The sequence below is a fragment of the Taudactylus pleione genome, unplaced genomic scaffold, assembly GCF_031769625.1.
Source record: "Taudactylus pleione unplaced genomic scaffold, aTauple2 ptg000478l, whole genome shotgun sequence".
Taxonomy (NCBI): domain Eukaryota; kingdom Metazoa; phylum Chordata; class Amphibia; order Anura; family Myobatrachidae; genus Taudactylus; species Taudactylus pleione.
Genome location: NW_028284880.1, coordinates 4,426,372 through 4,450,912, shown reverse-complemented (window position 1 = coordinate 4,450,912; position 24,541 = coordinate 4,426,372). Strand labels below are relative to the sequence as shown.

The following is a 24,541-nucleotide window of genomic DNA, read 5'->3' as shown; positions in this document are numbered from 1 at the left end:
ATTTTTTTTCGCCCTATCCAATGTGCACATGCTGCCCACCACAAAAACATTTAAAAAGGACCACCAAAAAGTATTTTTGAAAAATATTGTTAGAATTTTGTACTGCATATGAATTCATTCTTACAGGCATTTATTGCTAAAATTTAAGATAAAAATGAGAAAATATTAGAAAGATAACATAAAAATTGAGAAAATTCCTCCTTTTATGTGTACATACATTTGTATCTACAAATATTGTAAATGTATCATATCTAGCCTCCTTGCACATTAAACAGCCCTTCTAGTTGCACCGTTATGTGGCGTGACTTGATAGCGCCGAACATTTGTTCGTGCAACTTTTTACCTTCAAATGCGTCTTATTCGTACAGCGCTATGAATAGGATGCCCAAGCAGCTTCTGCTGATTAAAATGATATGCGTCATGTCTATATTCTGTGTGCTTCTGCGGGTGCATCTGCATGCAAAATGCTACGTTACAGTGTCAGAGTGTGTGACACTGTAACATAGCATTTCACATGCAGCCGCACGAAAAGACGCTCGCCGCTGCAGAGTCACACGGTGCTCACGCGTTGTGTGTAATGCGACTTGTAGCGCACGGAGGACAGATGTATGTGGACACATCTATACGTACTCAGATATTCAAGAAAATACTGTAAGAAGTCAGAAAATGTACATGTCTTTATAAAAGAAATTAATACTGCATAGAAACATGTAGCTCAGTCATTTTAAGTCACGTTGCCACCAACTGTAGCTGACCAAGTCATTTGACAAATCCATCAGCAGCAAATAACCACCGTCTGCGTAGCGTTATTACTTTACATTCATCAAACCTGTGTATTTGCATAGTTAATTACTTGAAGATGAATATTTACACATCATTGGTCCACCTGCTACTAAAGCTGGGTACACACTGGCCGATATATTGGTCGATCAATTGATCGGCCAATATATCGTGCCCTCGTCGGCCAGTGTGTACAGACGATATGTCTGTGAACAACGTTGTTCACAGACATATCGCATTGGCTGTGCTGCACAGCCAATGAACAGATATGTCTGCAGACATATCTGTCCATCGGCAAGTGTGTACAGGTGATCAGCTGATCGCCTGTACACAGGGGCGCTGAGAGTGGGGGGGAAGCCATGAGCGGGTACTACTTATCCGGCACAGCTCCCCATCCACAGCAGCCCAGCAACGCTGCTGTGTGCTGGGCTGCACTGGGAGACTCTCTGTGGCTGCTAAAGCAGCAGCCCGAGCAGTCTCCTATGCCAAAGGGGGGAGTGATCACGCTGATCTCGCCCCCCATTGGCTGTGCCCCGGGCTGAGGGGCACACAGTGTCCCCATCCCCAGCGCAGCAAATGTTTTTTGTGGTTTTTTTTAACGAAGGGGGCGTGGCCACGCCATCCATGATTAAGCCACGCCCCCTACCCGCCCCCCGGGACCCGCTGCAGCTTGCAGATGATGATCGTTCAGTGTGTATGAACGACCATCATCTGCAGGTATATCTGTCAAGTGTGTAACCACCTTTAGACTTGGAGCAGTTTATCTTTCATTTTCAAGATGTACTGGACTGCTTATGAATGCCAGAATTAGATAACTGTTTTGTCGCAGCGGCAAAAGATTCAACTTCCGAGTTCCTACCCAGTGTTTTTAGTGTGGGGAGGTCAGATGGGGAGGTCTCAAGCAATGCACTAGCTTATAGTTTATACATGCAAATGACACCCTCAGATGGAATTAGCTTTCGGCAACAAACTCTGTCCAGCATTTCTGAGCTTGAAAAATTGCAGCAGGTAGGCCTGTTGAGAACACGGGGACTGTGGGCCTGATTCAGAGCCGCTCGTAAGCGGCCGCTCGTTCACTTCAAGCGATGTTCGCACATCTGCGCATGCGTATGGGTTCTAGTACACATGCGCGAACCAGTCAGTGCGGCCGAAAATCGTGTGCTCGCAAAATAGCGAATGCCTGCTAATTTGAGTGACAGGATGAGGCGTTTGTGGGTGGTAACGGGAAGGTGCTTGAAAACGGGGAGTGGAGATCCGAATGCAGGCGTGCCAAACGGTCAAAACGGGCGTTTTAAGGGTGTGCATAATTAACAAAGCAGCGTCATCGACCACGTCACTTGGTTGTCTCTTAGCCTGAACTGTTCGCATGATTGCGCCTTTCGATGTACTCGATTAATCTAATAAATAGCGGAGATGACGTATGATGCAAGCGGCCAGGGGGCGTTTTTTACAAAAAAACGTCCGCATGTTTTGTTCGCTCGTTCAGACAGAGGCGTCAACAGACCGCAAAGAGCAAACGGTCAATTTAAATAGCCAGCCCCTTTTTCTGGACGAGCGAGCGCAAATAGCGTCCGGCTCTGAATCAGGCCCTGTGGTCTTCAGCATTTCTTATATTGAACGCATTAATGATCTATGTTCAGCTTTTGCTAATACAGTCATTTTAGCATGGTTTAAAGCTTAATAAATAGGCCCCTGGCAATGCCCAGTTTAAATGTATTGCCTATTCAACAACCGAGACCCAAAAGATCTCCACATTGGGCCCAAGTACCTAGACAAATAAAATGGACACTGCAGACCTCCCAGCTGTCCCAAATTTAAGACAGGAAAGTCCTGATTCTTAGGGAACGATGGGAGATGTATCCTTCTGTAGGCTGTAAGGTGCATGCACAATGCAGGGTTGTTTTACAGGGGGGGGTGTTGGGTGGGTTAGTGCTGCAGAAGACCCATTGTGACACAGCCAATTCATCTTTCTGAAGTGTCTTGATTCTAAAAAATTTGAATATTGTGGAGCTATGTACTGTGCTTTCCATGTACTGTACATACAGTGAAAAATGATAGTTGTTCGTTCTCACATTGCAGCTCATTCAGTTCTTGTGTGTATAACTCCGCTAAATCTTTGGTTTGCACAATATATATATATATATATATATATATATATAAATACACGTGTCCTTCATCTCAAAGTGTTAAAAAAAAAATTAAAGTTCTGTTTAAAAGCTTAGAGCAACCTATGGTTGTAATAATAATTCAGGAGCCCGGCCCTGCACTGTGATTGTGGTACGTAAGTCCGAATCGCAGTCTCTTCAAGTTCTGCCCCGTTTTGCATCTGGATCTGTCAGTGGTTAACATGGTGAGCGCACGCTTTTATTTCATCCTGCCGGGTAACTGGTCACTAAACCTCTTGTAAGGTCTCGGCGGCAGCCTGCACGGTGAAGGTCGCAATGGCAATTTGTCTTTTCACTTCGTCCCAAGCCTTGCGCTGATCTCCATGGTTCTCAATGTCAAATAAAGCGTCATAAATCCCCGGAAAGGATTCCCCTGCGTACTTATTGTGGCTGCTGGGAGCAAAGATGATGTGTCTGTAACACAAGAGAATAGCGGGTGAGCAGACATGATTTATGGCTTTTGGTATTACGAGGCGGATCGGTTATTATAAACTGTCTATACTATGCTAAATTCACGCAGCAATGATCTGGGATTGGATGGGAGCCATTTTCGTGTTCCCCTTGGCCCTCGGTGTATTTACTAATGGACTGCCGGTAAATTATTCTAATTAGTATTTCCGTCTCTCTGTGTTCATTTTGGGGTGTTGCGTGTTTATTGCCCCTTTTTAGCTTTATTTTATTTCTTCATATTTTAAGAAACCTGGTTTTTGTTAGCGATGAAATATACCATTAAAGTGCCACATACTTGGGTATTACCCGTTTTATGTATTATAAACAGGAAAGCGAAGTAGGGTACCAGAAAAAGGAATTCAATATGTATAATTTTATATATAATATACACATAGAAAACTAAAATACATTCATATTTTGTATTCATACACTTATTAGGGGGACATCTATAAAACTCTAAAGATGACAAGTCAGATTCCAGATATCATTTTATAAATGTACTAGATAAATGATGGGTAATATATGATTGGTTGCTATGGGCAACACCCCCATGTCCTCTCTAGAAGATTTCATAGATCTCCCCCTTCGTGTTTCATCATCATCACTAACTGCAGTTGTACTGGATACCGAGGGGGGACCCCAGCCTGTTTGTAGTAGTACTTGGAAGTTTCCTGGCACCCGCTAGTGCCCTAATACTTCACTTGATTAGCAGCGATGATGAAAATAAAGGTCGGTGTTCTAGTAATATAATGTAAAAGTGCATCTGTGTTCTATGTGAGTGGGTGGGATGGAGACTTGCTAATGGGCCAGGAGACAGTCATCAGGGGCCTCACCTGCAACTATATTTTGTGCTTTTTCAAAATGGTCGGAGAGCCCTCAGCGAGTTTTGGGGAATTTTTCATTCAACAAATCTAACTAATTTTCATATATATTAATATCTATTTTTAATTGTCCCAACTCAGCTGCTTCCTCACACAGATATTACATAAACCTATTCTCATTATATTTTGCACAGTTTATTAAGATGTTGCAGATTATGGGGTCTATTTACTAAGCAGTGTTAGGAGACAGAGTGGAAAGTGATAAGAAAGTGATAAGGTGCCAGCCAATCAGCTCCCAACTGTCATTTTTCAAACACAGCCTGTGAGATGACAGTTGGGAGCTGATTGGCTGGCACCTTACCACTTTTCATTCTGTCTCCTAACACTGCTTAGTAAATAGACCCCTTATTTACTTTGGGTCTCATTTTGGCCCTTTTTTTTTTAGCTTCACTTTGTCTATAGTATTTTCTAAAGCGCATACACCAATTGTTTTTACTCATTACTAGCCGTAATGACTGAGCTACTGTACAATTCATACCAGTGACTCCTTGCAGCATGAGAGTCCGGATAAGAGGCAAGAGGGGGCAAGTAAGCATGGTGAAAGCAGAGTGAGGGCAGAGGGGGGTCATTCAGACCAGCTCGCGAGTGGCAGTACGCTCGCAAGCGGGTCGATGTTCCCCACTGCGCATGCGCACGACAGGGAGCTCCGTCGTGCGCATGCGCCAGACCCGGGGAGCGATGGGCTTTCCATCGGTCCGGGTCTCGTACCAAAGGGGGCGTGCTGTCGATGTTGATTGACAGCACGCCCCCTTTGGTGGGCGTGCCGGGGGCGTGCCTGCCAGACGGAGGCGTTCCCATGGGAACGCCTACCGTCTGAAGCCGGCCCCACTGACATCACTAGTGATGTCAGTGGGAGTGATTTTGGCTCTGATAGATCCAAAATCACTCCAGGGCTTGTGGCAGGGAGACCCTACCGCAGGGTCTCCGTCGCAAGTCCGATGGTCAAGACCATCGCGACCATCATTTTGGCCGCTTGCATATGCTGTCATATTTGGGTGGTCACCCACAGCTATGCGAGTGGCCAGGAGGCCGCTCCATTTTCAAGGAGGAGGGTCCTGATTCAGAGCGTGCGCTGTGGTCAGAGCGTTCAGCTCTGAATCAGGCCCAGTGTCCACTCAAAATGTGGCCCATGCTGACCAATAAACAGATACCTATGTACCTGCTTGGAGACTAATCACTGGTGGGTGCTGGACCCCCTGTGCAAAATTAGAACTGATGATGACAACGATCAACGGCCTCATGTGATTGGCTGAGGGCAAATAAATCCCTCCCATTTATGCCAACAGTATAGATTTATTGCTGTTGCGATATATCAGTATTATTACAGTAATATTGTCGCTTGCTTTGCACAAATAAACGTTTCCTTGTCATCTTTAAATTGGAAGGCGACTAATGTGTTAAATGATTTCATCTTCATTTTGTCTTGCATCTTTTTAAACAAGTATATGCAATTTTATTAGTTATTATTAATCACTCTGGCCGGCCATGTTCTGTATTGTATATGAATCATGTACAGATATTTTTTTGTTTTAGCACTTTCTCTGATCGTTATGAAGCCGCAACACCCGCCATACTCCAGGCTCATAGGCTTCGGTTGTCTGCAGGAGTGAAGGAGGCGCATATGCTAACATTGCCTAGCGGGGCGAATCTTGCATTTTACAGCCAGCTCAGCAAGCCTAGCAGATACCTTTTTTTTTTTTTGGAATGCAATTTACCCTTGGGAACTAGACAATACCCTTGGGAACATAAATAGCTTCCGTCCAGCTATTTATGGGCCCCTTTGTCTAAAAATGGGAAAATGTCTTTAGAGTGACATACAATTGCTCTAGGCTTGCAGAGTTTAGATTGGTAACGTCATGTACAAACTAAACATGAAATAATTTTTTTTTTTATACATTCATCTCTTCATATTTACATTATATATGTAAAACCGACTAGGTCATGGTGCTTTCAATATAGCATTAACGCTGTAAATGCTGTTGCCTGTACCTGTAAAACGGCCTTCCTGGCAGCCCCAAGGGATCAGTTAGCGCTCGTTCCGCAAACATCAGCTGGTCATTTAGGATGCGGACAGCGAGAGGACTGGGAAATGACAACACTCATTAAGCAGCATATATTTGCAAATAATACACAGTCACATATTATAAGTTTTTTTTTAGCTTTCGAAATATGCAGTTTAGAGGTGTTATATTGAGAGTCTGTTCTTAACAAATATCGATTTGCACCTACAGATGTATCCTCATACATCTAGCCTCCTTGCGCATTAAACAGCCCTTCTCGTTGCACCATGCCGTGGCGTGACACGGTAGTGCTGAGCATGTTCTCGTGCAAATTTTTACCTTCAAATTAGTCTTATTCGCACAGTGATGTGCCACACCCCCCAAGCAGGTTCTGCTGATTAAAATGATATGCAACATGCCTATGTTCTCTGTGCGTCTGCCGGTGTATCTGCATGCGAAATGCTACGTTACAGTGTCAGCGGCTGTGACACTGTAACGTAGCGTTTTGTATGTAGATACACCCGCAGTCACACACAGAACATAGGCATGCCGCATATCATTTTAATCAGCAGAAACTGCTTGTGCGTTCTACTCACATCACTGTGCGAATAAGGCGTATTTAAAGGCAAATATTGCACGAAAACACGCTCCACTACAGAGTCACACAGAGTTCCCGCGTTATATGCAGCGCGACTTGTAGCACACAGAGGATAGATGATGTGGACACCTCTGTATTTTTGCAGTCATTTTGGCTTTGTCTGTGCTTCTCACCAGTGCCGATGCCATCATAGTAGCCACACCCCTTATGTGCTCTTACGTTATTCTTACTGAGCAACTTTAAAAAAAAAAAAAAAAAAAATTTTTTAGTTAACTTTATGTGGCTGGTGTTATCTCCAGGTCTCTGTCCATAGATAAAAACGGGAAGCCGACGGACGGAATTCCAACCGTCAGCTTCCCGACTGTCTAATCCCGGCAAGGGGTTAAATGACAGGCGTCGATATCCCGACACCTGTCATTTTACCTACGCCGGGAGCCCGACACCCGGCTCACCGATCGAAGGTAAGCCGGGCGAGGAGAGCCGCGGGGGAGGGGGGTTAGGTTTAGGGTTCCCAGGGGGGACTTAGGGTTACGCACCCCCCCCCGGGAGTTTAGGGTTAGGCACCCTCCCCGGAGAACTTAGGTTTAGGCGGCGGGGAGGGGTTAGGTTTAGGCACTTGGGGGGAGAGGTTAGGGTTAGGGGGTAGAATAGGGTACAAAATACTTACCTTGGGACAATCGTGATTTTCACCGCTGCGGGATGCCATGCGGCCGGCGGTCATTCATACTGAATCCGATAAAACTATATGTATCTACCGGAAGGGTTTGACCAATGCAGAGATAGAATCAGGTTGAAGTCAGCCCAATGTAAGGCAAAGGACACATCAGCTTTTAAAGCTGAGTTGTCAAAGGGCAAAAAGTTTTGCCTTGGAAAAGAGGGTCATTTATTTCACCTTATAGTACATATAAAAGATTACTGACGGTGATCACATAGTTACTCCCACTGATAACCCCAACTGCATTAAGTATGGCTAGATTTGCGACCGTGAAAGCTTCTGTGCGGAAGCCTATTTATCAAATGTTTCGGCAATGACTGTGGTGTTAGCACCAACTCAGGACGGTATTAACAGAAAGATAAACTATAAAAATGTATTGATGAAATAATATAAATGGGGCTGTGGCCTGGCCCCCAGAAAATAAATATTTTGTTTTAGGGAAAAAAAATAGTGCAGGTAATATAACTTACGGCTGTAGCTGAGCCTCCTGTGAGCTCTGGAGAGATCAGTAACACTTATTGCTATGGGAAGTCTCGGTCAGCCATGGTGATAATATGTTAGAGCAAGTTATTCTGTTCCTGAGGATTTAACATCGCCTACCCACAGTCCATCGGGCTGGCAGGAGTGATTTGCATGGTGCATAAAAAGATAAGAGCTCAGCCAAAAGGTGGCTACAGTTTCAAAATTATTATAAAGTATCAGGTTATTATGACTTCAGTTTCGACTAATATGAAGTGTATTTCCAGCTTAACTCCAATGAAAACGAAAACCTCATAATCTACACTATAGTATTACAGTCATGTAGAGATGTATTATGCCAGCTTAAACCAACACAAACCACCTCATACGTACACAACTAAACAAAAGAATAACAGACGTCACTCATTGTAAACTTACTTATTTTGATCAACGTGTTTAATTCGATGGTGTAGTCCAACCGCAGCTTTTGTGTAATTCTCAATGGCAGAAAATAATGCTTCTACAAAATGAAAAAAAAAATGTATTCGAAATATAACATAAAAAAAAAACCATACTGTATGAAAAGCATGGATGTTATGTTACACTTTAAAAATAACTTATTCAGTAGTGATGCAGAATACTGTTGTTTAACCCTATATTTACACAAAAACAAATACAGGTGCTCAACTCCAAATTAACTGATTGTATATAAATAAATACAATTTTGCACTGAATAGAGGTTTTTGGCATAATCTTGGCCAAGGTTATGGGCCTACCCAACACATCCAGGTAACCTCTGTAGGGTAGGTCCCTAACATACTAGGGTTCAAATCCAGAGCACCTGTATTTCTTTTTGTGCATATATCAATTGTCTCCACAGGTAGCACCTCCGATTATGAATATATATGTTCAGGGTGTGCAGTCTGAGGCCCATTTTCTATATGAATCCAAGTAGTGCATTGCTTTGAACACCTGGAAAGCCTGAGACACTTTCCACTCAGACTAGCACCGTTTACCTCATTGGTTTAGAGCATGGAGTCTAGCACTAGTCAGAGGCACAATATAGGTAAGTCCTGCAAATATTTATACTGTGTAGTGCAACTTTGGTTCATTTTGGGGGCGTGGGTCCCCCTGGATTGCTTTGGTTGATCTGCCTCAGGGCACCGCAGTATAACACATTTTTCCTTCAACACATTTTAACACTTCACTGTTTGTTTTTTATACATGTATTTCACTTTTTTATTTTTATTCTTTATATGCAGCCTAGGCTGCTCTTAACTATTTCCTTTACACTTCACTTTTCTTATTGTAGCGGTGCCTTGGGGTGGCTTAGCTGGGCTAGTTTGGGGGTGTCCTGCGCTCTTGATTTGCAGGGTGTGCAGTCTGAGGCCCATTTTCTATATTAACCCTATATTTATCCAGTGTGATCAAGTAAATTCGACTACGTTGTCGGTACATAATGATGAAAACCATTTGTGTCTGCATATGATGAAAGTTTGCTACTGAGGATCCAGGGCTGCTAAGACATGGGACGGGTAGTGGGGAGCAGGGGCGTAGTTACTCCCCTTGTCCTGTCTATTCCTATGGTGCAGACTGCCAGCTGGTCATGGCATTGTGGGATGGACACTATTGCACTTCTGGGCCCCTATAGATGCCGAAGCAATTTGTACCCCACCCTCGGGGCCACTGCTGGTGTCAAGGATCACTTATATTTAGAGGTTTCCAAGCTGTGGCAAACTCAAAGCAAAGCATGGGGCCCAAACGGATAAACACCAGTCAGTGTATGACCTTACTACCATAGGTGTAAATGGCTACTGCACATGAGACAAATCAAGCAACTGATGTTGGGGTGTAACTAAAAGTTTGGGAGTAACCTAGCAAAATCTTGAAGGGTCCTCAAGATTTCTAGGGTGGAGACACCCTGCTTCACTTGCTTGTTGGCTCCAGATTGCACTGCACTGCCTCCTCACAGAGGAAGGGGGTGTCACACTTTAGGTTCGAATTCCTAAAATCCACTGTTGGTCCCCTCAGACTGGGGCTTCCAATGTCTAGTGGTGGCGGTGTTGTACATTTACAGTGCATATATATATATATGTGCATATATATATATATATATACATATATATATATACACACACACACTAGGGGTGAGCGGGTTCGGATTTCTGAAATCCGAACCCCCCCGAGCCCACCCGATCCGAGTCAGGCTCGACTTTTCCCGCCTGACTCGGATCTGAAATCGAGGCAAAACGTCATCATCCCGCCTTCCGGGTCTCGCGGGTTTTGGATCCTATATAAGGTACCCGCGTCGGCGCCATTTTCTCACTCGGCTGTGCACAGTGAAGAGGGAGGGTGGGAGTTATGGCTGGCTGGGCTGTGTAGTGCAGTGTAGTGTTGTGCTGTGCTGCTGTTGTCCATAGGGGCTGTGTCCACTCCTCCAAAGTCCATAGGGGCTGGCTGGACTGTGTTGTGCAGTCAGTTGTCCATAGGGGCTGTGTCCACTCCAAAGTCCTGTGCAGTGTCCCAGTCCTAAAGGGGTGCTGTAGTGTTGTCCAGGGGGTGCTCTGTCCATCAGGGGTGCTCCCCCCAAGTGAATTGTGTGCACAGTAGCCGCACGTGCATCAACAAAGTAGTGCCAAGCGTGCGCCTGTGTCATAAGTAAAGGGCCGGCTGGCTTGACCGTTAAAGGGTGCTGTAACCCCCAAAGTGCACTCCAAACAAAATAACAAATATTTTCTGTTTTGGGGAATTGTGTGCACTGTGGCTGCACGTGCATCAACAAAGGAGCAGCGCCAAGCGTGCGCCTGTGTCCCATAAGTAAAGGGCCGGCTGGCTTTTCCGTTAAAGGGTGCTGTAACCCCCAAAGTACACTCCAAACAAAATAAAAAAATATTTTCTGTGTTTGTGAATTGTGTGCACTGTGGCTGCACGTGCATCAACAAAGGAGCAGCGCCAAGCGTGCGCCTGTGTCCCATTAGTAAAGGGCCGGCTGGCTTGTCCGTTAAAGGGTGCTGTAACCCCAAAAGTACAGTCCAAACAAAAAAAATATATATTTTCTGTGTTTGTGAATTGTGTGCACTGTGGCTGCACGTGCATCAACAAAGGAGCAGCGCCAAGCGTGCGCCTGTGTCCCATAAGTAAAGAGCCGGCTGGCTCATTTCTTAAAGGGTGGTGTAACCCACAAAGTGCACTAGTCTCCAGCAAAAATAAAAAAATATTTTCTGTGTTTGTGTGCGCCTTAGCCGCACGTATATATCAAATCAATATAACATAAATGGAGGACCAAACTTTCTCCGATAAAAATAAAATAGGGAAAGATCAAGAACCACTTCCTCCTAGTGCTGAAGCTGCTGCCACTAGTCATGACATAGACGATAACATGCCATTAACGTCGTCTGCCAAGGCCGATGCCCAATGTCATAGTAGAGGGCAAATACAATCCCAAATGACAAAGTTCAGGTAAATGACCTTAAAAAAAACATTTAAATCATCTGAAGAGAAACGTAAACTTGCCAATATGCCATTTATGACACAGAGTGGCAAGGAACGGCTAAGGTCTTTCCCTATGTTCATGACTAGTGGTTCAGCTTCACATGACGATGGAAGCCCTCCTCCCGCTAAAAAAATCAAACGAGTTAAGCTGGCAAAAGCACAGCGAAGAACTGTGCGTTCTAAGAAGATATCACAAATCCCCAAGGAGAGTCCAAGTGTGGTGGCGGTTGCGATGCCTGACCTTCCCAGCACTGGACGGGAAGAGGTGGCTCTTTCCACCATTTGCACGCTCCCTGCAAGTGCTGAAAGGAGCACCCACAGTCCACTTGCTGATATGCAAATTGAAGATGTCACTGTTGAAGTACAACAGGATGAGGATACTGGTGTAGCTTGCACTGAGGAGGAAGTTGGCGAGGAGGATTCTGATTGTAATGTGGTTTGTTTAAATCAGGCTCCGGGGGAGACAGTTGTTGTCCGTGGGATGAAAAAGCCCATCACGGTCATGCCTGGGCAGAAGACCAAACATTCCACCTCTTTGGTCTGGCAATATTTCTATCCAAATCCGGACAACAACTGTCTTGCCATATGTACCATATGTAAAGGTGAAATAAGTAGGGGTAGTAACGTTAACCACCTAGGAACATCCTCCCTTTGTACGGCACCTGCAGCATGTTCATAAAATGTTACTGTCAAGTTCAGAAACTTTGGCTAAGACCGTAAGCAGTCCAGGGACACCTAAATCCCGTTGTCCTGTTGTATCCAAGCGCCTGCAAACCACACAGTCAACTCCCTCCTCGTCAATTTCCTCCTTAGTCAGGATCGGAAGTAGTCCTGCAGGCCATGTCACTGACATGACTGACTCTCCTATCCGGGATTCCTCCGGAGGATCCTGCATTGCTACGCCTACTGCTGCCGCTGCTGCTGTTGCTGCTGCTGGGAGTCGTTCATCATCCCAGAGAGGAAGTAGGAACACCACTACTTTTACTAAACAATTGACCCTCCAACAGTCCTTAGCGAGGAGGATGAAGTACGACAGCAGTCATCCTGAAGCAAAACGTATAACTGAGGCCTTGACTGCTATGTTGGTGGTAGACGTGCGTCCGGTATCCGCCATTAGTGCAGTGGGATTTAGACAATTGATGGAGGTAGTGTGTCCCCGGTTCCAAATCCCATCTAGATTCCACTTCACTAGGCAGGCGATACCGAGACTGTACAGAAACGTCAGAAAAAGTGTCCTCAGTGTCCTGAAAAATGCGGATGTACCCAATGTCCACTTAACCACGGACATGTGGACAAGTGGAACAGGGCAGACTAAGGACTATATGACTGTGACAGCCCACTGGGTAGATGTATCACCTTACGCAGCAACAACAGCAGCGTCACCAGTAACAGCATCTCAGAAACGCCAGCTCGTTCCAAGGCAGGCTACGCTGTGTATCACCGGTTTCAGTACACTGCCGACAACATCTTAGAGAAACTGAGGGAAATCATCGCCCAGTGGCTTACCCCATTTAGACTCTCCTGGGGATTTGTGATATCTGACAACGCCACCAATATTGTGCGGGCATTACATCTGGGCAAATTCCAGCACGTCCCATGTTTTGCTCACACAATAAACTTGGTGGTGCAGAATTTTCTGAAAAGCGACAAGGGCGTGCAGGAGACGCTTTGGGTGGCCCGAAACATTTCTGGCCACTTTCACCATTCAGCGACTGCGTGCCGAAGACTGGAGCGCCAGCAAACACTCTTGAACCTGCCCTGCCATCACCTGAAGCAAGACGCGGTGGAACTCAACCCTCTATATGCTTCAGAGGATGGAGGAGCAGCAAAAGGCCATTCAAGCCTATACATCCACCTATGACATAGGCAAAGGAGGGGGTATGCACCTGACTCAAGCGCAGTGGAGAATGATTTCCGTGTTGTGCAAGGTTCTCCAGCCCTTCGAACTTGCCACACGTGAAGTCAGTTCAGACACTGCCAGCTTGAGTCAGGTCATTCCCCTCATCAGGCTTTTGCAGAAGCAGCTGGAGAAAGTTAAGGAGGAGCTAAGACGCAGCGATTCCGCTCGGCATGTGGGACTTGTGGATGAAGCCCTTCATTCGCTTTGCCAGGATTCCAGGGTGGTCAATCTGTTGAAATCAGACCACTACATTTTGGCCACCGTGCTCGATCCTAGGTTTAAAGCCTATGTTGTGTCTCTCTTTCCGGCTGACACAAGCCTGCAGAGGTGCAAAGACCTGCTGGTGAAAACACTGTCAGCTGAAGCGGAACGTGACACGTCAACGGCTCCTTCTTCATTTTCTCTCGCAACTGGGGCTGCCAGGAAATAACTTAGGTATCCTAAGCAACCTGCTGGTGGTGATGCAGGGCAGGCAGGACCAAATTTGGACATCTGGTCTGGACTGAAGGACCTGGCAACAATTTCTGACATGTCTACTGTCACTGCATATGATACTGTCACCATTGACAGAATGGTGGAGGATTACATCGGTGACAGCATCCAAGTAGGCATGTCAGACAGTCCGTACCTGTACTGGCAGGAAAAAGAGGCAATTTGGAGGCCCCTGTACAAACTGGCTCTATTTTACCTGAGTTGCCCCCCCTCCAGTGTGCACTCCGAAAGAGTGTTTAGTGCAGCCGGGAACCTTGTCAGCAAAAGGCGTAGGAGGTTGCTTCCACAAAATGTGGAGAAGATGATGTTCATCAAAATGAATTACCAACTCTTCCAGGGAGACCAGCCTCCAGAACGTACAGAGGGACCTGTGGTGGTGGATTCCAGCGGGGACGAGTTAATAGTCTGTGAAGATGAGGATGTACACAACACTGAAGAGGGTGAGGAATCGGTGGATGAGGAGGATGAGGACGACATCTTGCCTCCGTAGAGCCAGTGTGCAGGGACAGATTAATTGCCAGCTTGTTTTGTGGGGGCCCAAACAAACCAATCATTTCAGCCACAGTTGTGTGGCAGACCCTGGCGCTGAAATGATTGGTTTGTTAAAGTGTGCATGTCCTGTTTATACAACATAAGGGTGGGTGGGAGGGCCCAAGGACAATTCCATCTTGCACCTCTTTTTTTTGTTGCATTATGTACTGTTTGGGGCCTAGTTTTTCAAACTGCCATCCTGTCTGCCACTGCAGTGTCACTCCTAGATGGGCCACGTGTTTGTGCTGCCCACTCGTGTCGCTTAGCATAGTCATCCAGCTACCTTGGTGCAACCTTTTGGACATAAAAACACTATTGTGAGGTGTGAGGTGTTCAGAATAGCCTGGAAATTAGTGGAAATTAAGGTTGTTGAGGTTAATAATAGCATAGGAGCAGAAAAACCCACAAATTCTGTGATTTTAGCTGTTTTTATGCTTTTTAAAAAAAAAAAAATACAGATCCAAAACACAAAACCCAGAACCCAAAACACGGAAGGGTGGTTTTGGCAAAACCAATCCAGATCCAAAACCAAAACACGAAAAGTGGCCGGTGCACACCCCTAATATACACACATTTCAGCAGATTGCCCCCATTATTTCCTGTTATACTATACTTATACACAGATGCAGGCTTATACTATTGAGGCTACACCCTCCACTGGTGTTTCTGTCTGGGGGTCCATGTACCAAGCCTTGGAGAGAGAGAGAGAGTGTCTACGGTGATAAAGTACCAACTAATCATCTCACAACTGCCACTTTACACGCTGTTTAAAAAATGACAGGAGCTTTTTCGGTGGTACTTTATCTCTCTCAAAGGCTTAGTACATAGATTCCTTACAGTATGTTGCTATTTGAGGTCACAGATTATATGTGACAACAAGGGTAGAAGGATTAAAGTGATGTTCTCCAGACTGAAACACCAGTGGGGGTGTAGGCATCTACGGGCTGGGTATGCCATACTGATGTGTACTTAAAGGTTTAATGATAAAGGCTTCCGTGTCATGTCGGCATTATGGTGAGTACTCACCAAAAAACACACCATATTTCTTCATTTGCTCCTGGTGTTGACTGGCCAAACTAGAAATAGAATCTGCGTAGTTCTTAAGCTCCTCTCCGTAATCCTGTGTGTTAAATGGTATAATGGGGGAGTCCGCAAGCTCGTACACCAGGCTCCCCCTCAGCTGAGCCACTGCAAGCTGTTTCTTGAACAAGGGGTCATAGAAACGTTCCACTAGCTCAAATGTCTCGTATACGGTGTGGTAGACAGGATAATTGCTGTACTTGTCAGTCTTCTGAAATAGGAAAGGGAATATTGTTTAAGCTGTGTTAGGTACCACTCTGTGCTGTTGGGGAACCCTATTCCTCACCGGTAAGTGGCAGTTGGAATGACACAGGCCAGTGGCAAACGCAGGATTTCTAGCGGGTTTTCAAATGCTTGATTTTAGAGTGAGTGTGGCCAGTCCATGAAGAGGGTAGAATTGGCACTTATCCAGCTTTAATATGCGTCATAAAAAGTGTATTGTGTGTCATAATTCCAGCATATACAGGACCAGCGATCACAGTAACCCATTATATGCATAATACATAGTGTATTCTGTGTCATAATTCCAGCATATACATGACCAGTGATCACAGTAACCCATTATATGTGTCATACATAGTGTATTGTGTGTCATAATTCCAGCATACAAAGGACCAGCGATCACAGTAACCCATTATATGCGTCATACATAGTGTATTGTGTGTCATAATTCCAGCATATACAGGACCAGTGATCACAGTAACCCATTATATGTGTCATACATAGTGTATTGTGTGTCATAATTCCAGCATACAAAGGACCAGCGATCACAGTAACCCATTATATGCGTCATACATAGTGTATTGTGTGTCATAATTCCAGCATATACATGACCAGTAATCACAGTAACCCATTATGTGCGTCATACATCGTGTATTGTGTCATAATTCCAGCATATACAGGACCAGTGATCACAGTAACCCATTATATGTGTCATACATAGTGTATTGTGTGTCATAATTCCAGCATACAAAGGACCAGCGATCACAGTAACCCATTATATGCCTCATACATAGTGTATTGTGTGTCATAATTCCAGCATATACATGACCAGTAATCACAGTAACCCATTATGTGCGTCATACATAGTGTATTGTGTGTCATAATTCCAGCATATACAGGACCAGTGATCACAGTAACCCATTATATGCATCATACATAGTGTATTGTGTGTCATAATTCCAGCATATACATGACCAGTAATCACAGTAACCCATTATGTGCGTCATACATAGTGTATTGTGTGTCATAATTCCAGCATATACAGGACCAGTGATCACAGTAACCCATTATATGTGTCATACATAGTGTATTGTGTGTCATAATTCCAGCATATACATGACCAGTAATCACAGTAACCCATTATGTGCGTCATACATAGTGTATTGTGTGTCATAATTCCAGCATACAAAGGACCAGCGATCACAGTAACCCATTATATGCATAATACATAGTGTATTCTGTGTCATAATTCCAGCATATTGTAACCCTGGTTAGGGTTACGGAGATAATTCATATATACAATTGAAACAGGTATATATTTTCATTCATCTATTTACAGAAAAATGCCATTTATGAGGTAAATGTTATATATACTGTAGGGATAGATGTGATGTGATATAAATATAAGTAAATATGTGGAAATGTATGTACCCTGTGCATGTAAGATATCTATGATGTCAGTGGACTTTGGTGCTTCAAGCTGCAGATATACATTTCACAGACATTGGTGATAGTTGCAGAAGGGGGCGGAGTAATATAGATGGGAGTGAATCGGTTCCTGTCAGGAAAATAGGATCCGGTGAGAGGGAGGAGATATAACAGTGGTTAGCAGCAGCTGATGGTTAGTCTGCTGATCCCTCCCTCCAGTGCCTGCCCTCCTGTGACCCGGGCAGCCAGTGAGTGGCTATATGCTGCCGGGCGCAGGGGGGCAGAGCCGGAGATGGAGCCCAGCCGGAGCTGGGGAAGAAGGTGGAACAGTGGCACCCACCCTGCCTACCTGATGATGCCAGAGAGGCAGCGTTGTGGGACGTGGACTAGGCAGCATGAGTGGAAGTGGCTAGGAGCCACGCAGGAAGTCCCGGCGTCAGCCGCCACATCAGCGGGGAGGCAGCTCCGGAAGTTCTGGCTACTGTCCTGAACAGGAGGGCTGCCTGCTTGGTGGCAGGCTATGACAGAGCCGGGGGAGAGGGAGACGCTGCAGCTGATGGGGTGAGGCTATCAGCAGTCATCCCTGCACAAGCAGCTGGAGAGCCTGTGTGCACACAGCCCCTGTCAGTGAAGCAGACTAGTGTCCTGCCGGGGCAGGCACTGAACGCTGACATGTGGTCATAAAGCCTCTATCTCCCTGGAAAGCACCAGTCATCGGCTGTGAGAAACCATAACTTGTGCCCTTACAGGATGCAGAAAAAGCTGTGCAGTCACACCAATAGCAGCCGTGTTACCTGCAGTTACTATCCTCATGTACTGTACACATACAGCTGCGGTATGGTGATAGAGAGCTGTGCAGTCACACCAATAGCAGCCGTGTTACCTGCAGTTACTAGCCTCATGTACTGTACACATACAGCTGCGGTATAGTGATAGAGAGCTGGGCAGTCACACCAATAGCAGCCGTGTTACCTGCAGTTACTAACCTCATGTACTGTACACATACAGCTGCGGTATAGTGATAGAGAGCTGGGCAGTCTCACCAATAGCAGCCGTGTTACCTGCAGTTACTAGCCTCATGTACTGTACACATACAGCTGCGGTATAGTGATAGAGAGCTGGGCAGTCACACCAATAGCAGCCGTGTTACCTGCAGTTACTAGCCTCATGTACTGTACACATACAGCTGCGGTATAGTGATAGAGAGCTGGGCAGTCACACCAATAGCAGCCGTGTTACCTGCAGTTACTAACCTCATGTACTGTACACATACAGCTGCGGTATAGTGATAGAGAGCTGGGCAGTCTCACCAATAGCAGCCGTGTTACCTGCAGTTACTAGCCTCATGTACTGTACACATACAGCTGCGGTATAGTGATAGAGAGCTGGGCAGTCACACCAATAGCAGCCGTGTTACCTGCAGTTACTAGCCTCATGTACTATATCTCTAATACTCTCTCATTAATACCAGACTGACTAAAGAGTTGGGGGAGAGAACAGTTTACTGCACTTATTCAGACAAAGCTGAAAACTGGTATATTGACATTTGATCACACAGTAAAGTAACTATTCAGTTTTGGCTTCTGATAGCAGAGATCCACAGGAACTGCAACCAGACTTTTAGAACTTAGTATTTAGGAGGATATCTATATTGATATATTGTTATTATTTATGCATGATGTTACTGCATTGTTCAGATAAACATATGTATGTCAATATACAACACAGTACACTGTTATGTCATATAATGAGATGAATGTATGTTCTTATTTACTTGGAATTTCGTCAATATAAAGAACGTTATATCTATATGTAATTGTGTTTACTTACCTGGAGGTGTGATGCAAGCATCCAAAAAGTATAAGGAACAGATGTCTTTGTGTTATAATATTGTTTTCAACTAACATGCCCCTTCTACACACTACACTATAGGGAGTAATATTAATACTTGAGTGTATCCTTGGGCTTACATAGGCAAGTCCTATATATATTCTATGGGTTTTCCCAAGTAGACCCATACCGACAACCAATACTTGGGTGGAAGCACTGATAAAATAATGGTACACCACTTAGAGAGAGGTTAAGGGTGGGTACATTAGGAGTAATAGAGGTGTTAGTAACCTGGTGACCCTTTAGTGGTAAAAAGGGGGGTTACATTTGGAGGCACTGCTGAGATGCGAGTAATAAACTCAGGTGCAGGGCAGGTGCAGATTTAGCTTATTAGCCAATATGGCTCAATTTGTGAGAAAGGGGGCCTGGGAAGGCAGGTGGATGGAGTTGCTCCAGAGAGGAGTTGAGTATTATATGGGGATCTTACAGACCCTATAGAGATAAGGGATGAAGATGCAGGGTGAAGAATTTGAGTAGATGATGTCCAATCCTGTACCAGCAGAGCACCCTCTGTGGTTACAGGTGAGGACGAGGGATTAATCCTCAGGGAGATAGGGAATGTAATAGAGGAGTTATGGGGACCAGGTATAGCATGGTATGGGAGAGTAGGAGTAGAGTGACCGGTATTTATATTGAGAGATGGAAATAGCCATGCTCTCATAGAGAGTAGGAGAATACGGGGAAGTAGTCATGACCGGTATATAAATATAGTGAAAGACGGATGCAACCGTGCTTTCACAGTGAGTCGGGGGAGAAGATTATAGCCGGGAGCCATGGGGGCTGACCCTGAGGAGGAGACAGAAGGGGGGCCAGATGAGGAGGTCCACCCTTAGGTGTAAGGGAAAGGTAGGGGGAGCAGAATGGAGTTCTGCTTCTCTAGAATAAAATTAGAAATGTGAGACTCACTAACAGAATGAGAGGGTAGTAGAGGATGCCACATATGTGACAGGAAATAGAGAGAGGAAGAATCCCCCGGTAGTAATGGCAGTGGCCAATAGAGGTAGTTTGAGTGATAATCTGGATGATAACCATGTATCATTCACAGATTATCAGGGGGAGTGTGTAACCCTGGTTAGGGTTACGGAGATAATTCATATATACAATTGAAACAGGTATATATTTTCATTCATCTATTTACAGAAAAATGCCATTTATGAGGTAAATGTTATATATACTGTAGGGATAGATGTGATGTGATATAAATATAAGTAAATATGTGGAAATGTATGTACCCTGTGCATGTAAGATATCTATGATGTCAGTGGACTTTGGTGCTTCAAGCTGCAGATATACATTTCACAGACATTGGTGATAGTTGCAGAAGGGGGCGGAGTAATATAGATGGGAGTGAATTGGTTTCTGTCAGGAAAATAGGATCCGGTGAGAGGGAGGAGATATAACAGTGGTTAGCAGCAGTTGAGAGGCAGTCTGCTGATCCCTCCCTCCATCTCCGGCTCTGCCCCCCTGCGCCCGGCAGCCATACAGGACCAGTGATCACAGTAACCCATTATATGTCATACATAGTGTATTGTGTGTCATAATTCCAGCATGTACATGACCAGTAATCACAGTAACCCATTATGTGCGTCATACATCGTGTATTCTGTGTCATAATTCCAGCATATACAGGACCAGTGATCACAGTAACCCATTATATGTGTCATACATAGTGTATTGTGTGTCATAATTCCAGCATACAAAGGACCAGCGATCACAGTAACCCATTATATGCATCATACATAGTGTATTGTGTGTCATAATTCCAGCATATACAGGACCAGCGATCACAGTAAGCCATTAGGTGCGGCAGTAGGTCCATCCTGTCTGAGCTGAATGTTTTTATTTTAGATATGGGCACCATTCCAAGAACATGCAGGACTAGTAAAATTCTATTATTTTACTATTTCTATTGTGGTAATGGTGTGGGCTGAGGAGGGGGGTTTCCAGGCAGACGGAAACCCCCCCTGCGTTTGCCTATGCCACAGGCTGCATACCCCAGATTAAAAGGTTAAGTTTACAGTTGGAGAACTATCCACGTATTCTAAAGCCGCGTACACACCAGACGATAAATTGAACGATAACGTCCAGTGTGAATGCAAGCTATCGTTAACAATGCGCACTCACGTGGATCGTTAACTATGTCTTTCATCGCCCGTACTTGCATGGCAACCTGACAATTTAATCAGGTTCTGCAAGTTCGGAGATGAGGGAGGGTCCCGTCACTGAACGATATTGTCAATGATATCGTTCAGTGTGTATGCTCAATGTCGATAATGACATCGAGCCCGGCAGTGCAGGGGAAACACTTAACGATATCGCTCATGGAGCATATCGTTAAGTGTGTATGCGGCTTTAGAGAAAGATAAAGTGAATGGAGATAAAGGGCCTGATTCAGACCTGCTCGCGAGCGCTGAGCGCTCGCAAGCGGGTCGATGGTGGCCCAGTGCGCATGCACATGACAGAGCAGGCTCCATCGTGCGCATGCGCGCGACCTGGATAGCGACGGGCAAACCGTCGCTCAGGTTCTCGTACCAAAGGGGGCATGCTGTCGATGTTGAGTGACAGCACGCCCCCTTTGGTGGGCGTGCTGGGGGCGTGGCTGCCCAGACGGAGGCGTTCCCATGGGAACGCCTACCATCTGGGGCCGGCCCCACTGACATCACAAGTGATGTCAGTGGGAGTGCTTTCGGCTCTGTTTGAGCCGAAAGCACTCCAGGGCTTGCGGCAACGAGACCCTGCCACAAGGGTCTCGTCGCAAGATTGATGGTTGCGATGGTCTTGACCATCGCGACCATCTTCCTGGCCGATCGCTATAGCTGTGGGTGGTCACCCACAGCTATACAAGCGGCCACGAGGCCGCTCTAAAAATCAAAAAGGACGACCCTGATTCAGAGCGAGCGCACCAATCAGCTCCTGTCACATTGCAGGCTGTGTTTGAAAAGTTACAGTTAGGAGCTGATTTGTTGGTAGTTTCTCTCCACTTTATCTCTCTCCAAGGCTTAGTGAATAGACCCCAAAAGATGTCTACAGATGGGCTCTCAATTTACCAGTATCACTTCAGGACTTGGTGGGGTGCTACTAAGGAGCATGGAATGCCAAAATGGGGACATCTCATTTAATAATAAGGCAACTCCTAATTTTGGGCTGTCATAAATATGGTTTGCAAGGTATAGTCAAAGTCTTAAGGACTCCAAATGAAAAAAATAAATACTAAGGCGAGCTCAGGGAGGGCAGAAACCTCCCGTGGAGCAGCAGGGCAATATTGCTGTCACATTGGGTTATATGACCTATCACTGGCAGCTCAGACAGTGGAGTATTAACCCTGAGTATATTCCTAGAGAAGAATGTTTTTTAAACCCGTTCCCCATGGCCCACCCACTGAGCAGACATTAGGATATTGCTGCTTCAGCACAGGTGGGTACACAAGCAACTGAGATAATAATTAAGCCACCTGTGATGATGAATAGATATCCTTAGTACCTGGACTGTGAGTGGGCCATGAGGACTGAGCTTGGGAAACAACATCCTAGAAGATCTAACATTAGGATTCCTTTCTTGTTTTTGTCTTGGAAGCCTGCTGTTGAGAGGAACAAGAGATTGTCAAGTTCGATAGTTCTTTGGCCAGACAAAATAACTAGGCTGAGTGTTTTCACTTATACCCCTTTCAGACATACAGCAAAATCCTGGGTTTTTGGACGTGAACGTGCATCAACCCGGGTTTTTGCTATGTGTGAACAGAAACGACCTGGGTCGAAGTCCCGGGTTCATGACCCTGCTTTATACCAGGGTTTTTCCCGGGTGCAACCCAGGTAGCCTCTAGTGTGAATGCATCCAACCCAAGTTTTTAGATCTGGGTTTTTAGAAAACCTTCTCATTGGCTGTTCCATGCACCAGCTGATGACATCAACTGCAGGGATCCAGACCACATGACTGGGGAGCAAACAAATTTAAGTATGTATTATATTTTGCTTAACTTTTTTATCTGAAAATTTTGTCTTTTTATAGACCACAACTTTGTAGAGGCTATATTCATAATTTTCTTATATTGTAATGCAAACATTTATTGGTTTTCAATAAAAAAAACATTGAAAATAAACAAACTTTGTGGTATTTACTCTAAAAATGCTAATTTTTATATTATGTCATTACTGTGAACAAAAAAAAAAATGTATCCCCTTTAAAAATCCACACCAAATTCCAGGGCAGACCCAGGTTTAGTGTGAACGTATCCGACCCTGGAATTTCCCGGGTATCAGGTGTAGTGTGAGAGGGGGTCTCAAGCAAAAACCCGGGTCTGAGCAGGGAAATTCCTGGGTCGTATGTCTGAAAGTGGTATAAATGAGAGGAAGGAAAGTTGTCACCCAGTCTATCTGACCCATGATGCTGGTTGTATTATGAGCAAAGAAATCTGCAGCTTTGGTAACTGTGATGTAGAGATAGAGCAAAAAAGCAAAGGAGCCGTAGCTATTGTTCAAACATAGTATATTGTCTTTTAGTCAATCTCTGACTTGCATGAAATTTTATTTTGGTTACTGTTGAGTCAGTCATGTATTCTAAAGCAGAACTTTGCACCTTAATCTATACCATGTAATGATCATAATTCTTAGTTTCCCTTCAAGAACACATAACAACAGGGTCCAAGCACACTCACCCTGTTTTTTGTATAACGGGCTCTTCCAGAAGCAATTCCCAGACGCTGGAAATAAGCCTCAAAATCACTTCCGGATCCAAGCTTATTTATTCTGCAGCAGGAAAATGTATCAGCAAAAATAAAACCGTGTTGAATTAGAAAGCGTAGATGTAATCGATTAATAAAAAAAACAGCAAGTGATTAACACATTTGGCTCAATTTTGTAGTCACTAGTAAAATAATTTGACCACCACTTAGTATATACTCAGGGACAAACCTGTTTTCATGCCAATGTGCATGTATTTGTTTTAATACAATAATGGTGTAAAGGCCCCCACACACGGTTCTCGATGTATCAGAACGACAGATAGTGCATAATATGTGCACATAACGATGACCTTAGCGGTTCTCACCATTGAAGTCAATGGTGGGAACCACTCATTGGCCGAGAGGCAGCCAATAAGTGCTCAGCACCAGGATTTCTATAGTGAAATCCCGCTGCTGAGCAGTCATTCGGGTAGTACTGTCCTTAGAGGACGGTACTAATGTCCGCTGGTCTGGAATTTTTTGTTTTGCTAAGCCCGTGGATGCCTACATAGAAAGAAGCAGACGTGATCCACACAGAGGAGAAGGTGAGTATGGAATTTTTTTCTGCAGGTACACGTGGATTACTACTTGGAGAAGTGGACATGAATGGCTTCAGGGATACATAGGTGAGATAGTGAGTTTGCATGTATGTGTTAATAAACTTGTACTTTCACGGTGTGTGTGTATGCACTGTGTTTATTTTAATATTTATTTTGCAGTGGAACTATGGTACCAGCGGGC

General features: G+C 44.9%; 1 protein-coding gene across 1 annotated transcript in view; it reads right to left on the bottom strand.

Moving 5' to 3' along the window:
* Positions 1 to 2,976: 2,976 nt before the first annotated feature.
* Positions 2,977 to 24,541, bottom strand: part of LOC148503038 (N-acetylated-alpha-linked acidic dipeptidase 2-like) — a 206,321-nt gene continuing 184,756 nt past the window's right edge. The window contains exons 16-20 of the mRNA XM_088449035.1: positions 23,735 to 23,825; positions 15,490 to 15,754; positions 8,487 to 8,568; positions 6,266 to 6,358; positions 2,977 to 3,359 (exon numbers count right to left, since the gene is read on the bottom strand). Coding sequence (XP_088305161.1) covers positions 3,173 to 3,359; positions 6,266 to 6,358; positions 8,487 to 8,568; positions 15,490 to 15,754; positions 23,735 to 23,825 — 718 coding nt within the window. The 3' untranslated portion in view covers positions 2,977 to 3,172. The remainder of the gene's footprint in view (positions 3,360 to 6,265; positions 6,359 to 8,486; positions 8,569 to 15,489; positions 15,755 to 23,734; positions 23,826 to 24,541) is intronic.